The sequence below is a fragment of the Lethenteron reissneri genome, chromosome 24 (assembly GCF_015708825.2).
Source record: "Lethenteron reissneri isolate LAM-NWPU_2019-01 chromosome 24, ASM1570882v1, whole genome shotgun sequence".
NCBI lineage: Eukaryota > Metazoa > Chordata > Hyperoartia > Petromyzontiformes > Petromyzontidae > Lethenteron > Lethenteron reissneri.
Window position 1 is genome coordinate 4,928,258 of NC_083802.1, and position 22,638 is coordinate 4,950,895.

The following is a 22,638-nucleotide window of genomic DNA, read 5'->3' on the forward strand; positions in this document are numbered from 1 at the left end:
AGCCAACAATGCTACATGGAGGTGTGGGGGAAGGATAAACTAGACACAGCAGTTCTAAAGAAATTCGTTTTTAATCTAGATGATTTAATAGTACATAGCTCCAGTGGCTTCCTAATATCGGAAGGAAGAGCGTTCCAGACGGCTGCAGAAACGCATCTGAAAGCGCGAAATACAGTGAACGTATTTGTTCAATGGCCAGCCAAAAGCTGCTGCGTAGGATGACCAGAGTTCGTGTGGTGGTTTATGCTCCTTGGCGAGATCAGCAGGGTATTGTGGTTCATGTGTGGCAAGCACTTTGTGTGCGATGAGTGCGACCTTTTAATGTATTCGTTCGGCAATTGGAAGCCAATGCGGCTTGGCATGCACTGGACGGACATGGTCGGGTCTTGCACCGTCATGACACGTGCCAAATAATTTTATACTTGGTGCAGCTTTGTAATGTTTCTGTCTGAGTCATGGGGATATTATTTTTGACCCCTAAAAAAAATAAAGGCTGGCATAGTGTGTAATTGGGTGCCCTGTTTAGATTCTAAGCCTGTCTGCTTACAAATATAAATATATCGCTATCTACATATAAATATTAAAAGGAAATAATTTTAGCCAATTTATCATGATTTCACCATGAGCTGTGATTTATGTCAACGTCCCATCTGTGACAATATACATGGCTATTTTGCGCAGCTGTTATTTTTCTCACTACAACAAAACACCTATTAATTTAGATATGGATGCTGTTTCAAGCCTGAACAAGGAAAGGCCTCCTTGTCTGATTTTTCACATTAATCTTCATTAACAAGGCAAAGCAAAAATCCCCATCTCATCTGCAGTTCTGCAACATTTGGTTATGATTCCAGTCCTGGTAGTGACATTGGATAGAGCTAATCTTTTGTAAAGTAACGGTACGTTTTTATCAATCTTGGAGGTGGCCGAGCCAATTCCTGACCGGGAGTGGAGATTCTAACCTTTATTGCGAGTCAAGTATTCGAATCATGATTCATACCTGGCCAGATGCAGCACTTACAGCAATATTCGTGAGAAAGGGAAGACTTGCTATGGGACCCGAAGAGGTAGTTGACATGCCCTTGCATATAAGGATGCTAATAAACAAGTACTAAGCAATCGGGGAAAAAAGTTAATTGACCTTTTAGAAGCGTGGGTTCTCGATGAGCTATGCAAGTCACTTTGGAAGACTGGATAGGTCAACTTTCGTATTAAGAGACGGGTGTTCGAGATGGGTGTAATGGCTGTTACAATATCGGACCATGTTATCTTGCGTTTGTATTGTGTGCTTGGTTATTTTCTTACTTAAATTCTCTACAACAATGCTCATAATGATGTTCTGTTATCCGGGTCGGACAGCTGTCTTTGATTAAGCGACTATAAAATTCCTTCTATGAATATAGGTTCAGCATTGGACGCCTACTCAGAAAATCAGGTAGAGGTTACAATGGGGTTGGCATTTGTGCAGGATTGTGATGCATAGTTTAATGAGATGGACATTGAAAGGGACGTTCGTAGTGTTGGTGATCAAGAGGAAGACCTCCGCGTCAGATGATGTAATACTCTGGGAGCAGACTTTTTATGTTAGGTGTAGACTCTCCAACCTTTTTGGAAATTGGTAGAAATCTAGAAATAATAATGATGTATTGTGGCATCAAAATGTCTGTTGTGACCTCTTTATAATGAAGCAGTTTAATAATTGTATGTATGTTGAAATAATTGAGACCTTCAGCCTTTTTACGAAGTGTAACTTAACACTTACATTAACGCTTTCAATATTTTTTTTAACAGGTGCACAGCAGCGTCTACAGCTCGTCACAGTGTTTGCACTGAGCATGCGTTACCAGCCTGTGGATGTGTCACTGGCTGTGTCCACTGGACTTCTGGGCATCCTTTCGGAGCTGTGCGGTACTGACATGTCTCTGGGTCAGCCTTGGCTCCTCATCCACAAGCCAGGCCTTTCTCAAATTGGCACAGCGCTCAAGGTAGCCAGCACCAGGCTGCTGCAGATCCTGGCCATCACCACAGGGTAAGGATGTCTTGCTAACGAACAAAATAATATACACCCAGCTTGAAAAAAAATGGGTATTTCATACTTGAACAACAGCTTCAGCTTCAAATTCCAAAAGTTACAGTTATTCTTGAAACACCATTTCCATCAAATGTCAATTTGAACATGCTTGTAAATCTGGAAAGTTTTATTGATATTAATTATGTGGGTTTGCCGATTTCTCTCGCAGCACCTACGCAGACCGGCTGAATCCCAAAGTGGTACAGATGTTGCTCGACCTGCTGTGTAGCCAGTTGAAGAATCTCCTTACCCAAGCAGAGGGGGTGTTCACATCTGGTGCTGACAAGGGGCAAGAATGGGCAGCGGACACTGTTCATAATGTGTCTGTCGAATGTGAGTACAATGAGTCCATGAGCACCATTGCTTGATATATTTCACGTGGGAGAATAGAATATTGTGTATGTGGGGGAAGCAATGGGTTAACAGTGCTTTAATCCCTGAGGTTTAAGTTTTCTTTTCAGTTTCATTGATTAGGTATTTTGTGAGCCATGAGGCTCTTGACTCGGGTGCATCCGCAACAAACAAAATATGAACAAAGAACAAACTTAAAGTGACGACGCGCAACAGAAACATCCAGGAAAAACCAGCAAAATCTGATTCCTAGTTACGGCTAACATTTGTGTCAAGTGAAATCTGAACTGGTCTGGTCCTAGCCATGTCTTGACAAACCTGCACCTACCAGCAAACAACCTCCATTGCTGACATAGTGTGTGGGGAGGCCTTCATCCAGCAGTGGATTGACAAAGTGCTGTAAATTGTTACTATTACAATTTGGAATCATCTGACACTTTAGTTTTCAGTTAACATTCGAAATGTTAATATTATACGTAGGCTTTTACAACCAATATTATTATTCATAATATTGATTTTACGTTAGATTGTGTACATATAATGCCAGTTTATTTTGAACTATAACCCTCCACCGAGTGACGGAGCCAATCAAATGCATTGGAATATTTGCGCTTTAGTTTTCAGTTAACTTTCGAAATGTTAATATTATACGTAGGCTTTTACAACCAATATTATTATTCATCATATTGATTTTACGTTAGATTGTGTACATATAATGCCAGTTTATTTTGAACTATAACCCTCCACCGAGTGACGGAGCCAATCAAATACATTGGAATATTTGCGCATGTGGCAACTTGATTTATTGGCTCAGTCAAGTGATGGACGGTTATCGTAAAAAAGGCCTTGCACACAACACAATCTAACCAAAAAGAAACTGAATCATTGGAAATGTTAGCTTTATTGACATTGCTCATTTGCAAACGGGAGCATAATAGCTCACAATCCTTGTGTGCATGAAATTGGATTACAGTTTAAAGTTTGGATATGCCTTCAGTCCTGTAATTCTCTCTTTTAAAATGTAATTTAAGAAGTGAATTAAAATTATATTGGAGAATGGACACTTTGTATATATGTTTCTCTCTTTGAAAATAATGTGGTGTATGGTACCACAGATATGGAACTGTAATTACAATGTAATCCTGCTATCCATAAAAAAAGCCTTTTGTTTTCATGATCACTTATCTTGAATATCATGGACAACTGCACTATTATGAAACATTTCTTAAAACGAATAACAGGAAGACTTTGCTGTTTTTGTTTTATTTACAACTCTCAATCTGTGCCTGCTGCTAAATGTGTCTCAGTACCAGAGCATAGTAATTTGCCACAAATGGTAGCTGTGATTGGGACTCAAACTCAGGTTTATGGGTGCATATGGTGCAGTGTGCTAACAACTTCCACTTATCAATCATTCATGGGAATGTGTGGTTTTAATGGTATTTTACAAGATGAATTTATCATACAACTCTTTTTATAGCATTGCCAACTGTTTACCCACGTACGTATATGCTTTGCTTTAAAGCTGACCTGGTATTTATTGTAGAAGGATTTTCAAAGTGGACTGCATTTGTGCCTCTGTGACCATCCTCTGTGTTTACACTTCACCCAGTAATTTGACATTTTAATAATCTATATCCCTTGGCTTCACTGCGCTTACCTAAAGACAATGCACTGTGATTAATTTCCTCTTTAATTAATGCCTTTTATTAATTCCGGAATCTTTTGATTACATCATCACATTATTGGCTGATTATTGCAACTTATGCAATATAATAAATTACATTTGGGAAAAAAATTCCTATGATTTCCACAGACTTTTATGGCGTATAAAATCTCAGTCAAGTAAGAAGAAAAATCCCCACAACTCCTGCTATCCAAACGACATTTGGATAAAACTGCACCCTTTAAATAACCTAGGTTAACTCTGAGGTCATGAGCACTGAGCTGATGCCGTTGAGATGCATGGTTTGAATACAGGCAGTTGCCCATAATTAAACCATCAATGACTTAACAAAAGCACGTTTTGAATTTGGTTGCTGAAATTACATCTCTGGGGGTGAAACAAATGATATTGGTTTGTGTTTATTGTGAGTGTCATAGCAGAGCTTATAGGAAATGATGCCTGCCACTGTGTTATTGATAAGAGGGCACTTGAAGAATTTTTCAGGAGAAATCCTTTTGAGAATGCCTTTCCACAAGCCTTTCTGACACTGGAGCACTACTGTGAGATTTCTCAATGGATTCTTCTGACTTGATGCCAACAGTATCTTTGGAAAACATCTGGGGAAAAATATGGAAATGTTCACAGAAAAGTTTCATAGATCTAGTTTCTTTAAACATCCTCCACTGTTGAGACCATCTTGTCTGCATCCATTTGCAGTCTTCCTGTTTTCTGGGAATTCACAAATGAGGGTGTGGTTTTTAGTGTTCATTCAATGACCAGCATGAATGAGACAAATATTGGCGAATCGTACAGCTAGATAACTTCATCTTGTCCAGCAACATAGAACATATAAAGACCCAGATTATTTTCGTACCATCTGTTCTATGGCTCCTCCTTTGTGTTCTTCCTGTCTCCGAATTTACAAATACATTGAAGAGCTAGCTGATCTACAGCTAGCCTTTAAGCTGTGGATCGGTTGTACTTACAAATAGAAGGAATTATAGAGAATCCCTCAAACGGCATTGAACCGTAGTAACCATCCATATTGCAAAATGTACCAAGTATTTCGTCTATATCATGAGTGGCTTGTGAATGTTTAAAGGTGTCAGTTTTGTTGCCAGATAGAAGGGTAAAGAACCAATTATCAATGTTTAGAGCCTCGCTTTGTGTTAGTGAAATTTTTCTCATTACTTGAATTTCCTCCATGAACGATTTAATGTAATTTGTAACTTTTTTTCAGAGCAACACATTGTTATTTAGAAATCCTTAAGTTATTACTGTTTAACACACTATACTTATGGCAAAGTGAGTGCATTTTATAGTAATTATTTAGAGTAATGATATTCTCTATGCAGAAGTACACCGTAAGAGTAGAATGCTGGTGATCTTTTAAAAAACCTGGTTTCTGTAAAGAGTGTCCTATTTAAGATTCCACGTGTGCAGTTTGTTTATTGAAGTTTGAACGCACAATGCGTCCGTGCACCTCTCCGTTTTGCAGCCTGCACACCCAAGAGCATTCACACCGCCGAGATCCAGCTTGGGGACTTCCTGGTTTTTCTGCGGAGAGTCGTGTGCTCCAAGGCTATTCAGTCCAAGATGGCCTCGCCAAAATGGACAGAAGTGCTCCTGAACATCGCCGCTCAGAGGCGGCCCTCAGGTCAGCACGCAAAGGGACACCTTGTGACGTGCCGACATTGCCTTCACATGTGAACCGAGTTTTTATTTAATATAAAGCATTCTCACACACACTATTCGATGTGTGTCTTTTGACTACAATAATCGACTCTTGACTGAATCTATATGTAGTTACAGGTATGTATCTTTTACTGTAATGGTCGATTCTAACTGAATCCATATGTAGTTGCAGACTTATTTTTTATTAAGCATTATTTTGAATACAGTACACCGTACGAGTATAATACTGTTGATCCTTTAAATACCTGGTTTATGTAAAAAGTGAAAGAAATGATACTTGCACAAGACCACTAACTGAGAGTAAGAACTACCATGCTATGCATAGGAATGTTGGCATCAACTGCTGTTGGCCTCATAATATTTACGTGGATGTGCACGCTGATAAGTGATAGCTGTGAAAAGCACGTTGTATACATGACCTGAAGATAATTGCAATGGAATTTTCCTGCAATATTGTGCCCACATGAGAGTGGGCATGTTGATGATATCATGCCACCTTTTTTATAGCCCAACACTGGTGGAGATTATAACAATTCTGGAAACTGCCTGATGATGCTGGTTGTAACTACCAGCAAAATGTCATTTCGAATTGAGTGCTCTCTTACATACTGGTGTTTTGAAGTAACAATACTTTGTCATGTTTATTCACTTGACAGTTTTATTTATGTGTCTGTGTTGGGTCGAAGAGTGTGTGCGAAACACATTGGCATTTTATTTGTGCGTGATCTGACCCACAAATCAACGACGAATGATTACACTGAGTTTTGTGTTCATTATAGTTTTTCTCTGCTGGGAAGACCGATGGGTAAATGTGAATGAGAATGCATTATACGGTGATGAGGGAAGGTTATTGCAGGGGAACAAAACTCAGCTGGCTGTGTTTGCTGTAGAATCCATTTGAGTTTAATATTGCAGCACATATGCCATCAAGTATTATTGATTTTGAACATGGAAACAAAGTAAGCACACCTTATGAGGTATCTAATTCTTTTATCACACAAGTAAATATTTTGAGGGCATAAGTTGAACAAACCCTGTGTTCAACGATTCTGCCAGGTTGTGTATTGCCTGTTTTTTTTTATTTTCCCAGCATGGGGATACCTGCAGTCATGTCATGCGTAATGTGACACGGATGTCACCAGAGACCACAGAGATTTAGCAATGGAGCTTGGAAATGTCACCGGAGTTACAATGAATTGTTTTCATGGTTAATCATCTGTGAATCCTTTGGGGTCCACTGGTAACAGGAATAATTGTGTATCCAATAGTTTTTTTGGGTGACAAAATTAATCAGAGGAACTCTTATCGTATTTTAATTATTTTGTTAGGACTACGCCACTGGGTGGTGAGCACATTTGCAGAAGCACGAATTACACACAGTTTTTGCGTTCCTTGTTTCTGAATATTGGGGGTGCTTTCTGCAGGGGTGCCCTTGGTGGGGAATCTCCGCACCAGGCTGCTGGCGCTGCACATGTTGGAGGCCGTCCTTCCCGCCTGCGAATCGGTCATCAACTCGGAACTAATGCAGCAGGTGTGGCAACAGAATGGAAATTATGCTTCTCTCTCCACCTATATTTTGTTGTAAATGTCCTACGAGCTATAAACTGCCTAATATTGGGTTGTGCAACATGTTATTTTCACAAGCTCAATTTTTAATTGAGAGCTGTAATTTACACACACCCACACATCACAGATATTTAATTTAACTAAAAATGTCAGCCAAACGAAGCGTGACATTTGAGTCATTTGTTGCTTGGCTTTTTAAACGTTTCAAAGCGTTCCATTTTAAGATACAACTTTGGTAAACTGAGTTTCGACTTGTCAATCTTATTCCTGTTCACACATTAATCATAATAAAGCACCTTTGAAATTGATCATCTGAAAGCACTGTACATCAGAGGTAAATATATATTCATATATTCATGTATATAAAATACTGGCACCACTATAAAACCAATCACAATACAATATGTTGCCCTTTTCGAAGTTCTTAATTAGTAATGAACAAATAGGAATCGACATGACTCGTTCGAGTTAAACACGTGACTGATCGCAAAGGTTGCCTTTGGGTTTCTTGTTTGTAGTACATTATCATGCATTTGATGTTCAGTAGCTTTTTGTGTGCCTGGTGAAGCTATGAGCGCCAGTTCTTAATAAATGAGTATTAATGTTGCACGAGTTCTGGAATGGAAGCAGAACCATAGTACCTGAGGAAAATCCATGCGTATGAGGTGAGGTGATGTCATTTAAAGATCCACACACATGGGTTCATTAACTAGTTTTTTTATACCGTCATCTCTTGCCACCTTCTACTTAGTGGGTTTCGACATTTCATAATCGGCATGTTCCACCAACTCTTGCCTTCAAGGCACTTGATTGCAGATGCTGCAATGCCAAACCTCTCGCAGTGATTAATGTTGTGATTGTAATATGGTGTGATTTCATTTTTCGTGTAGTATTACATTGATGCCAAAATAGAAAATAATTAAGTGAAGAAGAGTTTTAATTATCCTTGATTGGTAATTTATTGAAAACTTGAATCCAGAGACTTACCTGGTATCCTGCCAAGGCAGGAACACTTGGTTGTACATTCACCATGGTAAACCTTTGAGAGTTGACTTCAAGCCTGTTGAACTGAGCATCATATTCGTATTGCATTACACAATTTAAAGAACAAAAAACATGTCTTAGTGCTAGAACAGTGCTTATATGCCGATCCACATTGAAACATAATCAATAAGCAGATAATTAGTCTTTGTCACGTATCTCTGTCTACACAGAAAAAAAAATACTCTTTACACAGTTGTAGCACTGTGGCCTTCTGGGACTTCAACAGAATTTATTTGGTACAAACAAACTCTTCACTGGTTTCGACAGTGTCTCAGTGCTGGTGAACTGTCAGATGTTATAGGCAAGGAAACATGTTGTCTTGCGAAGTGCTTTTGTCTGGTGTGTTTTTTTATCAATTATTTATTTCTGAGGATGCTTTTTTGCCAATTGTGTGACGGACTGGCTTTGCTTTGGTATGCATGGGACAGGTTGTGGAGCGGTTGTTCTCGCTGCTGGCAGACTGTATGTGGGAGCTGCCACTGGCGCTGTCAAAACATCCAGCTGCCAGCAAGGACAGAGAGTCTGAGCTAAAACTGCTGGTAAAGAAAATGTAAAGAAAATGTTTTGCTTTCAAGAACACCAGCTTTCGATGCTGTTGTTCCATCATGATTCTCTGGATTGGTTCATACCTAGACCCAACTATATTTGTAAATTAATTCTAGATTTGAAGCTTTCGTGACTGCAAGGATTCATACTCTTAGTTCTTTCGGTAAAGTCACGTAGGTAAAAAATGAAATTAAAATTAATAAAAATAAAACAATAAAAATCACGACTTTTGTAAATTAATTGCTGCATGAGGGCCTCCCCATACCTTGTGGGTCGTGGTGGTAATTTGACCAAACTTTACCACACTAGTCATTCCTAGTTGATGAAAGGTGAAGAATGTACACTTGGGAGCATAGTTTAGTACAACAATGGATTTTGCTATTCTCCCGCTACTTTCCACCATTTCGCCCCACAGCCGATGGCCACTTGCTGTGCATGGAATTATATGTAATCTGTGAAATACACATTTAATATGAATACAAGGCTGACAGTCAAGATCAATTGTAAATAGTTTTGTGCAACATAAGTAAAATACTATTCTTTGCTTATCTGCTGTGAAAGAGATTAGCTTACTCCATGTGTATATATATTTTGTAAGAAGACGGTGGAAATGTTAATGGTGGTCAGCTTTCATATTTACTGCAAGCTTATGCCCCTTATGTTTTGTACGAGTTTATACATTTCGTACCTATCATGTAACATTTATATAGTTTAAGAAAATGAATACGAGTGTGTGTCTACATCCCTTGTATGTTTTGTTTGTATGGACACAAATTAAAAGTTGTTGTTTTTTACCCAGGAATTTAATTTTTTTTTAACAATGCCCTTGTCACTCTTAAAATTACCAGCTATGAGCATATTAGGCAATTTTATCGAAATAAAAGAAAGCATTGTGTGATTTAAGAAGTCTAAACTTCATTTTATAAAATGCACATTTTCTTATTTATATTATTACTTAATTGCCAATATTTTGGTGTTTGTAGAGCATTTATTTTTGCAGCAGAAAGCATGAATATTATGTTTTTTTATATTTACTGTAATTTTGTTTATGCCATATTTTTAAGACTGAATATATTCTTTTGTTACCATTTAATGCATCTGCTGAACCTGATTACTTTCTTGGTAAAATAACTTTTTGGCCAATTTTCAGTGGAGAAAATGGACACGTTTCGCAAAAAAAAAATAGTTTGTTATATTATTGATGGGAAATGCCTTTCTGAAAACAAGAAGTAAACCTAATATGTGTCTATATTTTTAAATGTACCCCCCCCCCCTTCCCTTTTATGTTCAGCACAAACCCCGAGAGGTAAGCGGGGAGGATGAAAACTTGCCCATTCAAGAGGTCACTTTTGACCCCGAGAAGACCATGTGCTGCACGGTGGAAAATGGCACCGTGCTGGCTCACGGTAGCGGGGGCAAGGGTTACGGCCTCGCGTCCGCTGGAATTTCCTCTGGCTGCTACCAATGGAAGGTATTTAACAGCAGGTTTGCACATGCGGGGGGCTACAACAGCAGCTTAAGAACATAATTGTAAAGAATATTTCTCCTTTGCTGGAAGAAGTGTGGTGATTTGGTTGATGATGGACAAATCATGTGCATGTGATGGTAAACTACCTGAGCTGAGAAGGGGTGTGGAGGTAATAAAAAACGGGAGTGTCTTGATGGGCTTATAGTTTGCAAAAAGGCAATAATTGCCTCATCACACATTTAGAAATGATTATGTGTGTTAAGTTTACGTTTCGGTTGTCAAGACTTAGCAATAAATGATTGCATTTGAATGTTTTTGACATGTGAAATGTAAATTTTCTCATTGCAATCAAATATTACATTTATAAATACAAATAAAGAATAAACCAATGATCCACTTATTGTTTTAATTCTGCCCGGACTGACCACACACTGTTTTGTGCAGTTTCTTATTGTAAAGGAGAACCGTGGAAATGAGGGGACGTGCGTCGGGGTCTCCCGCTGGCCTGTTCGTGATTTTAACCACCGCACTACTTCAGACATGTGGCTGTACCGTGCGTACAGCGGCAACCTCTACCACAGCGGGGAACATACACTCACCCTGCCCAGCTTCACACAGGGCGACCTCATCACGTGTGTAATGGACACAGAGGCTCGCACCATCTCCTTCGGCAAGAATGGAGAGGTTTGAGTGCCACATTTCATATTTGGCTGTGTAAAATGACCGAGTTTAATCACATCACTGGAATCGCATTGCATAAATGACTGCACTACTATTTCCCATGGACACGTACACACAAATACATAAACACTGTCATACACACAATCAGCAGAACAACACTTAAACTATGTAAATATATAAAGACTCAGACATTAATGAAGTCAGAGCAAGTTGCCTGCGCCTTCTGTGCTCCCCTGCCTCATGTATCCTGCACTGAAAATAAGGTTTGACTGTCATGCCCAATGGGATGTTTATATTTTTCTTCTCGGTTCATATTAATTTTTTATGAAATACTGTACACTTAACACATTTATATCTTGATTTCCAGGAGCCCAAGCTTGCATTTGAGGATGTGGATGTGACTGAACTCTACCCATGCATCATGTTTTACAGCAGTAACCCTGGTGAAAAGGTATCTAGAATCACTCTATTTTTTCTTTTTTGACAGCACTACTGACAAGGGAAATAATGAGCTGCTCTGGGAGTATAGATGTCATAATGTGGGTGTCTGCATTCACGGTTCATTTTCCTGACACTTATTTTACCAGAATAAACATGTGCACTCCGTTAATAAAATATAAAGCATATAATTTTTTGTGACACGTGACTTCAAATTATTGCAAGACAGTTACATTTTGCACGATGTTAATGTGATGCCTTGGCACATTTTGGCAGTTGTCTCTAAAATTACCTTTAGACATAACATTTTAGCGTTCTTTGTTAAATTATAAAATATCCCTACCCAAAGGCTTCAAAAATAAATGTAATTTTAATGTGAATATTTCGATGCTGGGATTTAATTGCCTGAGAGTAAAGTAGTATGTGTAGTGGTGTGCAGTACTGCAGCTCAAGCAGAGTTTTTGGTGTTCTACAAGTATGCTAAGGGGGATTGAAAGCATCCGTGTATGGCTCTGAAGTGAAAGGGTAGCTTAGAGGATGGAGTGCTGAGCCAGCACTGCTGAGATTTTGTAGCCGAATGAGTTTTAGTCACCCACGATTTAAAGCGAATTCTCAACTGGAGTGAGTTGATGGTATCGGCTCAATCTCCACCAATAAAAAATCATCGTTAAATTTGATTTAGCACTTTATTTGGCTAAATTCGAGCTCCTGAGGAAAACAAAAATGTCACCAACTATCACGCGACAATCTCATTTCAGAGTGCATTGGAAAATGCGACCGACTGAAAATGTTATTTTTTTTTTTAAAGGTCATTTGAAGGATTTTTTTTATAGAATCGTTTCTGCGGCTCATTCTGACACACAGGGTGCACACCTCTGAGATCTACAAATTGATTGTTTGTGTCTTGTTATAATGCCCATAGCCCAATTCAAGTTGGGAAAATAACGTAAACACTTGACTGCTGTATCAAATGTAAATTTTACGGTATGTGTCAGGGATGGTTAATTTAATGTATCCGTTTTGTTTGCATTAAGAAATAATATCTAATTTAACTTTATTACACATGTAAAATCCCCATGTGGCTAGTATACTACATAACTGGGATATTTCATTGTTGCACCTCTGTACGTAACATTTTCCAAGGTCTATTTTGAACCAAGAGAAGATTAGTCATTACAGTATACTGTTTAATTTGGGCAAATTGTAATTCCCGTGAAACTGACAATAACTGAGAATGTTGGCATTCATTAGGAAGGTTAGCAGAAATGTAAGTATTCAAATAAAGATACTTTGAATATAGCTAGCTCTGCTTGGGAGGCTGTGTTATCAGTGCTTATTAGTTGCACTGTTCTCAATATACAATTTAACAGACTGCTGCCATGCCAATACCTAAGTGCGCACAATTGTATTTAAAAGCATTCATGGAAATGCTGTTTTTGTAGTGTGGATTTATATAATAGCAATGTATGACGTCGCCATTCGAAGACATGTAACTTTCCATTTTAGTCTTGTATTTTTGGTCAACTAATGGTTTTTAAATCCGCTTGTGTTGACATTTTGTGGAAAATGGGAGTGCTTTTTTTCATCCAATGGGGCAAGCTCTAGGGATATATGAATGGTAGTTCAATTACATGGCTAATAGTTTTAATGATTTTCTTTTCAAAACCTTTGCACTACTAGGCAATGACATAATGAGTGTTGTCGTCATACAATGCATCATAAGGTTGCTGATAAAAAATTTGCAAGTCATTATCTTGGTAAAAAATGTTGATGTCTCTTAATGAAGGCAGGAAAACAGAACAACACACCATGTTTCCCTTATAATTTCCAAATACAGTACCAACTCATGCTTATTGCTGCAATGTTCACATTAAACAGTATACTGCAATCACTAATTTTCTCTTGGTTCATAAAACACCTTGGGTGATAAAAAGTACATAGGTGCAGCAATTACATATATCCCAGAGTTACATAGCAGACGAGCCACATGGGGATTTTACACGTGTGCTTAAATGAAATTGCATAGGTTTCATTAAAAAACGTATGGTGTAATATGTAGTTTTGTTAACACATCCTTGTCCTTGATTAGTTTGTGCTGTAAAACAATCTATGATGCCCATAATCTCTTAATATGCCTATGATGCCCATCTCCTGAAATCCAACCCCCAGTCAATTTCGTGGGAGGTGGGCAGCAATAATAATAGCAGTCTCCTAAAAGTGGTGGTTGTTTGGGGTCTGCTCTTGGTTTGTAAGACCGTAATGTCGTACAGTTACCAAAGGCAAATGAACCTCTCCATTAGATCAATGATACCCACAAACACTGCTCTCTCTTCTACCAGCCATACATGTCATTAGTCATAAATCCGCATCACTTGGACCTTGATCTATTATCCATTGCCGAGGATATAGTTTGGCAGTTCCTAGATCTGTTGGGAATTTACATGTAGGAATAGTTATTAAAATTGTGGCGTGGTGGTATAAATAATTCCGTCTCGCATATGTTTCACTATTGTTTGAATTGCTCTGTTAATTTCAAAAGGGTGTAAGTCAGAACAGTGATGGTGTTGTGGTTGCACAATAAAACTGGTAACCGGAATGGGATTTCACGCCATGGCTAACACTGGTAGTGAATGATATCTGAACCGATGAAGCCCTTTCAGTTCTTCACCAGCCTGAAATGACTAGTGGGGTGAAGTATGGTTAAACATGGAATATCTTATCTCCACCAGGGCAACACTTTTCTATGCCCTGCAGAGAGATTGTTGCATGGCAATCAAAGGCAAAAACACAATAATTCTCAAACATAGAATGAACCACATGTAAGTGAAAAAGCAAGTTTAATGATGGTCATTGGTGACCGGGCTGAGACCCATCAACTCGCTGCATTTTTAAAATCTGGTTTAATTGCAGATATATCCAAAATTAAATCCAGAATCACAGCAGGTACCACCTTCAGTGCTCTTACATGACATTGATCCCCGGAGCCACCAGTCCCGCTCGTTTTTTGTGACTTTTTAAAAGTTCAGCCTTTAATATCCAACATGCAGTGGTCTTCTTGCCACCTCAGTGGCAATCTGTTGCCACATTTTATTGTGTGCATCATGGTGTGGTGGTGGGGCTGCTTTTTATGAAACCCACGATATGACAGAGCACAGTGGTTGATGTGTGTGGCCCATTAAAATTTTACAGTTTCACCGTCTTGGGTGATGTCCGAGTGTGCTTGTCTGGAAAGTGCAACCAGAGGACATGGTCAGTGTTGTGCATTCTAATCTAGAGTGGGATCCACTTTTGCTGCGGCTTTTGTTTGCCACATTGTTGTAAAGTCCTGCATATCATATATTGGTCTGTACATGCTTGAAATTTTTAAATAGAAAAAATAAATAACAAGATATATTTTTTCGTGCAGTTTTATTATTTCATTTTATTCTTTGGCATGACAATTCTCACAATCGAATACAACGTTTTCAGATTTTCTATGGTTGAAGAGAATAACACTTTTACTTCAGGGCTTGTGCTAGACATGCCAACACAATAGCATCTGATTGCTCAGCAAAATATGGTGTATCCCACATTTGTTGCTCAATGAAACGAATTTATTTTCATTTTACACAATGTAACTTGCCTATTTTACCCAGTTAGGCATGCATCTTTAAGCTGTATTATCACCTAAAATAGTGTAATGTGTGCTGTGACACAAGCCACTCATTGTAAAATTGCTCCTCACAATGTCACCAGAATAAATTTGGTGCATTTTTAACTCATAAACGTGTGATTTAGACCTGATAGTAAATGCAACATTTTTACTGGTGCCAGTTTTGGATCACTGGCTGTTGTGCTCATGAATAAAGCATTCTGTTTTTTTTCCCATTACTAACATAATCGTTTACATGTAGGTGTAAAGTCGCTTTAAATTAGGTGACGGCTAAGTGACTTTCATGCAATACAAGACTTCCATTCCTTCGTGCTGCTGTTAATATCATCCAAGTGTGAACCAGGTTTTGTAACAATTCCCAGGCAATATCTGTTCAGAGTTCTAATAGGTGTCACATGTCACCCATCACTTACTTCATTGAGCACATGGGAATTGGGAAAATTGAAGTGGCTGCAAGCACATGGTTGTACCTGCACCTGATTGAATGTTGTCTGCAAGCGGGGACATGTTTAATTAAAATTGCACACTAACTTGCATAATTGTTTGAAACAGTTTTTTTTAATCTTCAATGTCACGAGTAAAGATTTCCTGCATTTCATGTAAGCATTGTGGGTTGCTTTATACGACACGTTCCTAAATATTTGAATCATGAGGGGTATAATTTATCACCAATCATGTGTAATAATTGATTTTTTTTTGTAAACCTTGCTGGTAATTGGTTGATGTGAGCCCTGAACCCACTTGAGCAGTGATGGGCAACCTAGACTAGTTAGTGGGCTAAAATAATCAACTCTTGAATCAAATTATAATTACAAACGGTGACGGTGTGTGTAATTTGTGAAAAGGTGGGCAACGTCTTGCATTCCTGATAAATAATTCTAAGAGTTGTCATTGGCGATATAAAAAAAAATCTGAGATGGAAGCATGGATGGCACAGAGAAAATGTAATCTAAACAGAAGAGAAAATAAATGTTTTTAGTCCCGTCTGGCTCGGCAGACTTCAGTTTGCAGAAGCTGCAGATGAAAACTCCATTCTGCCGTCCTAAGTTGAGTGCATTTCACACACACAGCACTACCTAATTTTGCTTTTGTCTCGCAGGTCAAGATTTGTGAGATGCAAATGCGTGGGACCCCGCGAGATCTGCTGCCCGGTGACCCCACCTGTAGCCCAGGCCCTGTGGTTCTGTCCGAAGCCACGGTACAGCTGGTTCGAGTGCTGCACCGTACAGACCGCTGGACCCACTCCATCAATCGGCATCTTACAGAGCGCTTGCAGCGTGTGCGGCCCTGCCTTGCAGCTACCACCTCCAGGTTTGTGTTGCTGCCGCCTGCAACGCTAGTTCTGTTGAAATCTCAGAGGAAATGGTCTTAAAAAATTTTGAAACGAAAATATTTTCAATTATTTTATAACGGTGCTGAATTATACATTGTTTGTGGTTGAAATGTTAGGCATGTTCTGAGATTCATTTGATAATGCGTGTCTAGGATCTTCCAATTCTGTATGGGCGTTAGAGGGTAATAAGTCCAAGAGTAGAATAGTCGGTATCTCGGTTTTAGCATATTATTAAACGATCACCCATATTGCCAGCTCCATAGGTGGCTCTGTTATGAAAGGATTCACTGGTTTGGCAAAATAATTCACGTTGATGGTAGAAATGCAATACCGTTTTGATCCATCAAATGTTTATATAAAATAGTATTTCAAACTGTGTATTGTAAGGGAGGGAGGTATCCAGATGGCAAATGCATATTTAATGTGTAACAGGGAGTAGGGGAGTTGTATATTTTTTTTATATATAGGCTTGAGGTATCATAGGGACTTTATAAATTTATGTTGTATTTACAAAGAAGAAAATAAATATACACAGATGTACAGTAGAAGGTAAATGTTGGTGTGCAAGGGAATAATTGGGAAAGAGAAGTTCATATATTGAAGCCAAACGGAGGAAGTCAGCAGTGCATGCTCGCAGAGAAAAAGGGTTCAAGCATGGGTGGCATTTGATGAAAAAGCAGCCAAGCATGAACGAGGAGTTTATTGGATTTTATTTATTTATAAAGGAAAGACATGCTCGCGTTGTTCTAGCAAACCTAGATTTCGTTCATTTTCTAAATGACATCCTACAATGAAAAAATCCAGTTCCAATGTTACATATTTTATTATCTTTTTTTTTAACTGAAACCTAATCCCTGCAGGGTTTGCAAATCTCGATCGGGCCGCACCCTCCCAAGGTCTGACTCGCAGTGCCGAGAAGATGTTGAGGAAGGTGCCGAACTGGAACAGGACGTGCTGGGGAAGGAGACCGAGTCGTCTGATGAACAGCAGCAGCAGCAACAGCAGCAGCAGCATCCCAACCGCCAATGCCGCTCCAGCCCCGGAGAGCTCTCGGATGAGCAGCTTCGCACGCTGTGTGTGGAGGTGTGGCCCGTGCTCGCTGTGATGGGTGGTGTGGACTGCGGCCTGCGCCTCGGTGGCCGCTGCGTGCACAAGCTGACGGGACGTCACGCCACGCTGCTGGGTGTTCTCAAAGAAGGCAGTGCCTCTGCCAAGGTTCAGTGGGAGGATGCGGAGGTCACAATCAGGTACTCGTTATGTTTAAGTCCTTTGGTGGATTTTTTTTTTGTAGATGACTTTTTTTTGTTCTAAAAGAGTATTTTATTTTATGTATCCTCTTTGATTTTTTAATGTTTGTGCTTAATGGAAGTGGAACATTGGTATCATTTGAAATTTTTTTTCATAAATGGTTTGTTACGTAATGCATACAGACTCTGCCATCACCCTAATCTAAATATTTGTGTTTCCCTTTTGTTAAATTTTAAGTGCTACTTGGGCGTTGCCTTGAAATATTAAAACACTATTGCTAATGCAATTTAAAATGAGAAGCTCTTATCTAATGACAGTGCTTTCCTAGACAGCATGTTAAACATGTTTTCCATTGTTTCAAATGCCAAGCAACCAAGCATTTTGGGTTTGGATCATTTAAATATGATTTAGGCAAAGTTCAACCTTTGTGCTGTGATAGCTCTTCTGACAAGACATTCCAATCATTCAGTTTAAGCGTTTAATGTGTAATGTTAGCAATGCCAGTCTTTGAGTATTATGAGTTCATGACACACTTTTATTCATTACGTGCATTGGTGTGCAATGAGCTGCGTAGTTACATAATTCATACTCTGTAGTACGTGGCATTTCCTATTGTGTCCACTTATGTTTCTCCCCACTGTAACTGCTCTGTTATTTCGCAGCTTGTAAGCTGTTTGATGATTTTCTTTTTAGCTTTAAAAATGACCGAAATTGCATTTCCATTCTTCCTCTCCGCCATAATGCATGCATAACGTTTTTATTGCATTAATGCGCATTCAGTGTTACTACATTATGCTGAACTGATCTTTACAATCAAATCAAGCGTCCCATTGTTGTTGCAGTCTTCTTGTCTTCCTTGATTTATTAATGCAAACAAATTTGCTTTGTGCATTGTTTCATCTTGCTTTTGTGCCGCTTTGTCTATCACAGTGTAGTTTCTGTTCTTCCTTTTTCTTTCCCTGTCTGTCCCGTCTTCACCCTTGGTATCAATGTGCTGACACGCACGTGGCTAAAGTGTGCTGAATTCTTGGTCACCCAGCGACACTCCTCTGGCCAATCTGGAGCCCTGCGAGCCGGTTCCTTTTGATGCCGGCCGCTTGCACGGTGTGTCTGCGTCCACGCTACTGGACCTCACGCACCTCACGGGAATCCAAGAGGACTTGGGTCTTTCTGGCGGGAAAAGTGTAAAGGGCCCTTCAGGCGGTGGAAGAAGGTCCGATCGGAGGCCACCTCCCCGTAAGCAGGAATCCCAGGAGAAGGCTGAGCTCGATCAAACATTGGACGAGGAGCCAACGCAAACCTTGGTTGAAGATGGGGGAGAGAGTGCAGAAGTGAAAGCTGCAGACCTGCAAACTGATGGACAGCAGTTGGCCACCTCGGAAGCCACCAACGTACCAATGGTCAAATCTCCAGAAGCTGCTGCCATTAGTACATTTGAAGTACATAAAAAGAAATGTCACGATTCATGCAAGAGTCATGAAGCTGAGATTCGTGCCGTGCAGATTTCTTTTCTGTGCCTGGGTGCAATGAAAGCATTGAGTGTCCTGCTAAGCTGTGGTCGGTACGCAGAGCTGCTGCTTGTTCCCAAGGCATGCCCAGATGGAGGGAACCACAATGCAGACCGTGGTGGTATGAGCCCCTCGGGAGGCCAGTCTGGGCACGAAGAGACTGAGCTGAGGGCTTCCCTGCAGGCGTTGATGCGCAGTGTGGTGCGTCGTGCCGTGTCGCGATCCCCAATCAAGTGGGCCATCTCACTGGGTGAGATGGAGCGTGCTCAGTCTGTAATCCACAAGCTGGCAGTCCGAGGATTGTTGGAGGAGCGCTTGGGTTTCCGCAACAGACAAGGTGAAGTATTTATATATTAAAGAGCTTTATAATTTATGAATGTGTGTGTGTATATTATCTGGATCAGAAACTTCATCATTAATTAGCTCTGTTCAACCCACTGCTGGATGAAGGTCTCCCCAGGTAAACCGCCATCCTTCATTGTACCACAATGTAACAATCCACATGGTACCTGTACACAAGCCCATCTTGTCGCTTAAGCTCTGCAGTGTATTTCCTATTGGGTGCTTTCCCTAATTTTGGCTGCCATTCAGAAGGTATTCTTGCCCATTGGCCATTCCTTGTATTGATGTGTCCTGCCCAAGTCCACTTACTATTCATATTGGCTTATAAATATGCACATTGACGAGACAGAAGTGTGAACACATGGATCGGCCAATATAGACAAGTGAGTGACATTGTTAAGAAAAGTGAGTGAGGTCAAAGCTAACCCCACAGAGTGACAGTCAAAGGAGAGGACATGCCCAGGTGTGTCCACTTTGGAGATTTGAGCTATTAAATATTCTCATGTGCAGGAGCTATAGGTGTATCGTTGCATCTGAAAATGATGTGGAACCAGCTTGGGGAGGCTTTCATCCAGCAATAAACAGTATAATGCTGAAGATTATGATATCTGATATTGGCAGTCGAGACCAGAATGGTCCCCTTTCTACTCTCTTTAGGAGTTTTTAGTCCTGAAATGCATTCAACCCGAAACAATCGTACGCTCTCAGTAATTGTAGGAAATGCAATATTCAGCTTCGAGCGATGTTACATATATCAAAACATGGAATTTTTAAACATGTTTATACATTATTTATAAGCATATTTGCTCGTGTTCGTGCAGGATTGTTACTACTAAAGACATAATATATTGACAGCAGCAGAGGCAAGAACACTTCACCAATAGGCTACCCTTCAAACCATCTTTATTTTTTTATTGTGATGGCTTCCTTAACCCTATGCCTTTTGTATTAACCATGCTTGCTTTTCTTTGTATAGAGTTTAATGCAGAAGATGGTGGTTCGGCTCCCATGACTGGACAGACGCCAGTCACCACCAGCCCATCCAGCTCCAGCACCACATCCCTCATGAGCAGCTCTCTGGAGGACACCACGACCGCCACCACGCCCGTCACGGACACCGAAGCTGCTCTCATTCCTGAATTGCCAGGACCAAACATGATGCAGCATGCTAGGTGAGCACGTCAACGATGAAGAAAAGTTCTGCACACATGTGGATTCTGTCACGGTTTCCAATGATGTATTTTGTCCTGAAGTTGTATTAAACTACTGATAATAATGGTAGTGCTCATGCCAGGCGTGCAGGTAGTGGTTTGTCCATTGGCTGTGATCAGACAAGGGGGTCTTGGATAATGGGTCCACGTGGGATGGTGCGCATCACTTCTGATGCTGTGGCGGGTCCTTTTAGTGCGAGTTTATCTTCCATTTTTGGAAAATTCCATAATGAATTTGGCCTATTTTGGTTTTCTCTTTTGTTGTTATGAGCAGCACATTTTTGTGATTCAAATGTTCATATTGGCTCAACTTCCTGAAATTATGTCTTCCCCCATGATGGACAGAGCAACCCCATAAATGCTTTTAACTGCATTTGAAAAACGTTAAAACATTTGATCAATATCAAATGCGGCGGCTGAATAATTTTCCCCGTTCAAATGTGTCGTGTATCAATAATGTGAGCAGTTCTGATGTCATTGCCCACCTTTAAATTTCACCAACTTCTGCTTTTAAACAGGAATGCCGCGTTCCAGAGCTACCAGCTGCCCCTTGGTCCTCCGCACCCTGCCCGGCGTGCACAGACGCCGCCACCTCTCTCGCCTGCAACGGCCAGCTCCCAACCAACGTCCCCGTCCGAGGAGACCTACCGCCGGCAGAGCCTTACGACCTCTGAGCCGCAGCACAACCGCCAGCCTACAAGGACAGGTGAGAGCTCCCCCACTCGCATAGGTTCTGAAATAAACATAATCATGGGCTTCACTGTCTTTTCTTCCAGTCTGACTTCACGTGCCGTTGGTATAAAAGTTTGCTTGGGAAATTGTAAGCACACAAATCTGATGGTTTTATGACCCAACTTTGCAATGGTTTGTGAATTACCGCTTAAATATAAACATGTTTATATTTATACTTGGCGTTTTCCATGGCTGGGAAAATGGTGTTATCTTTGTACTTGTTTTGCATAGCAGAGTTACATTTGTTTGTGTGTGTGTGTTTTTGTGTACCTCTTTGGCATGTATGTGCAGTGGTGTTTCTTGACAATTATAAGTACCTTCCTTAAAATTATATGGTAGGTTTTCATCTTAGTTGTAAAATAACTCCTGATCAACTGAAAGCTATTAAACACATTCTGAGATGTCAATAACACTTTTCTAAAAGAGAAAAAGGCAGTGTTTTAGGAAATGGTCCTTCATGTCTGAGAGATGAAGAATTACTATTTCCAGAAACATCAACTATTATACGCATTTTTGTTGTTTATTTTCCTTTTAAGGGCAGTGTTTTTGATACGTGAGATAAACTATAGGTCATTTAAAAGCCTCTATCTGTATGTCCTAATATAAAAAATAGTGTATTAGGTAAATCGTAAATAAGTAATATGCGTGAAATGTTATTGCTCATACTGGTACCATAAATTCTCAATTGGATAAACATTGTCATTTGGATGAGTGAATGCATCCAATATTGAATACTGTTCTTCTCTTATCAGCATCATCAGACCCCAGCAGCCGGCAGTCTTGCTCCCCTCCCCCACCACCAGTTGCCGTGCCACTTCTGGAGATGGGATTCCCACTGCGCCACATTCAGCGAGCCATGGAGGCCACAGGTAAGGGTATCATTTATATATCTTTTTTTTATTATTTGGCTGCTATAAATTTCCACATGATATGCCACTTCGTTGAGCTATCATTTGTGGCCAGATCGCTTCTGAAAAGTCAGATAAATAGCTCGGTGGCATCTACCTGGTAAAAGAAAAATAGTTTAGTTTTATTTGTATGTTTTTTGTGATTTTCTTCTCTTATACTTTGGACTCCTATCGTATT

General features: G+C 39.9%; 1 protein-coding gene across 1 annotated transcript in view; it reads left to right on the plus strand.

Annotated features, from left to right (window-relative positions):
• LOC133346444 (probable E3 ubiquitin-protein ligase HERC1) overlaps positions 1-22,638 on the plus strand; it is a 117,518-nt gene that overhangs the window by 49,309 nt on the left and 45,571 nt on the right. Inside the window, 14 exon segments of the mRNA XM_061558014.1 lie at positions 1,792-2,029; positions 2,241-2,404; positions 5,587-5,745; positions 7,208-7,314; positions 8,822-8,932; positions 10,231-10,410; positions 10,852-11,091; positions 11,456-11,539; positions 16,278-16,489; positions 17,372-17,758; positions 18,775-19,604; positions 20,586-20,781; positions 21,339-21,526; positions 22,305-22,421. Of these exon segments, the coding sequence (XP_061413998.1) occupies positions 1,792-2,029; positions 2,241-2,404; positions 5,587-5,745; positions 7,208-7,314; positions 8,822-8,932; positions 10,231-10,410; positions 10,852-11,091; positions 11,456-11,539; positions 16,278-16,489; positions 17,372-17,758; positions 18,775-19,604; positions 20,586-20,781; positions 21,339-21,526; positions 22,305-22,421 (3,213 nt within the window).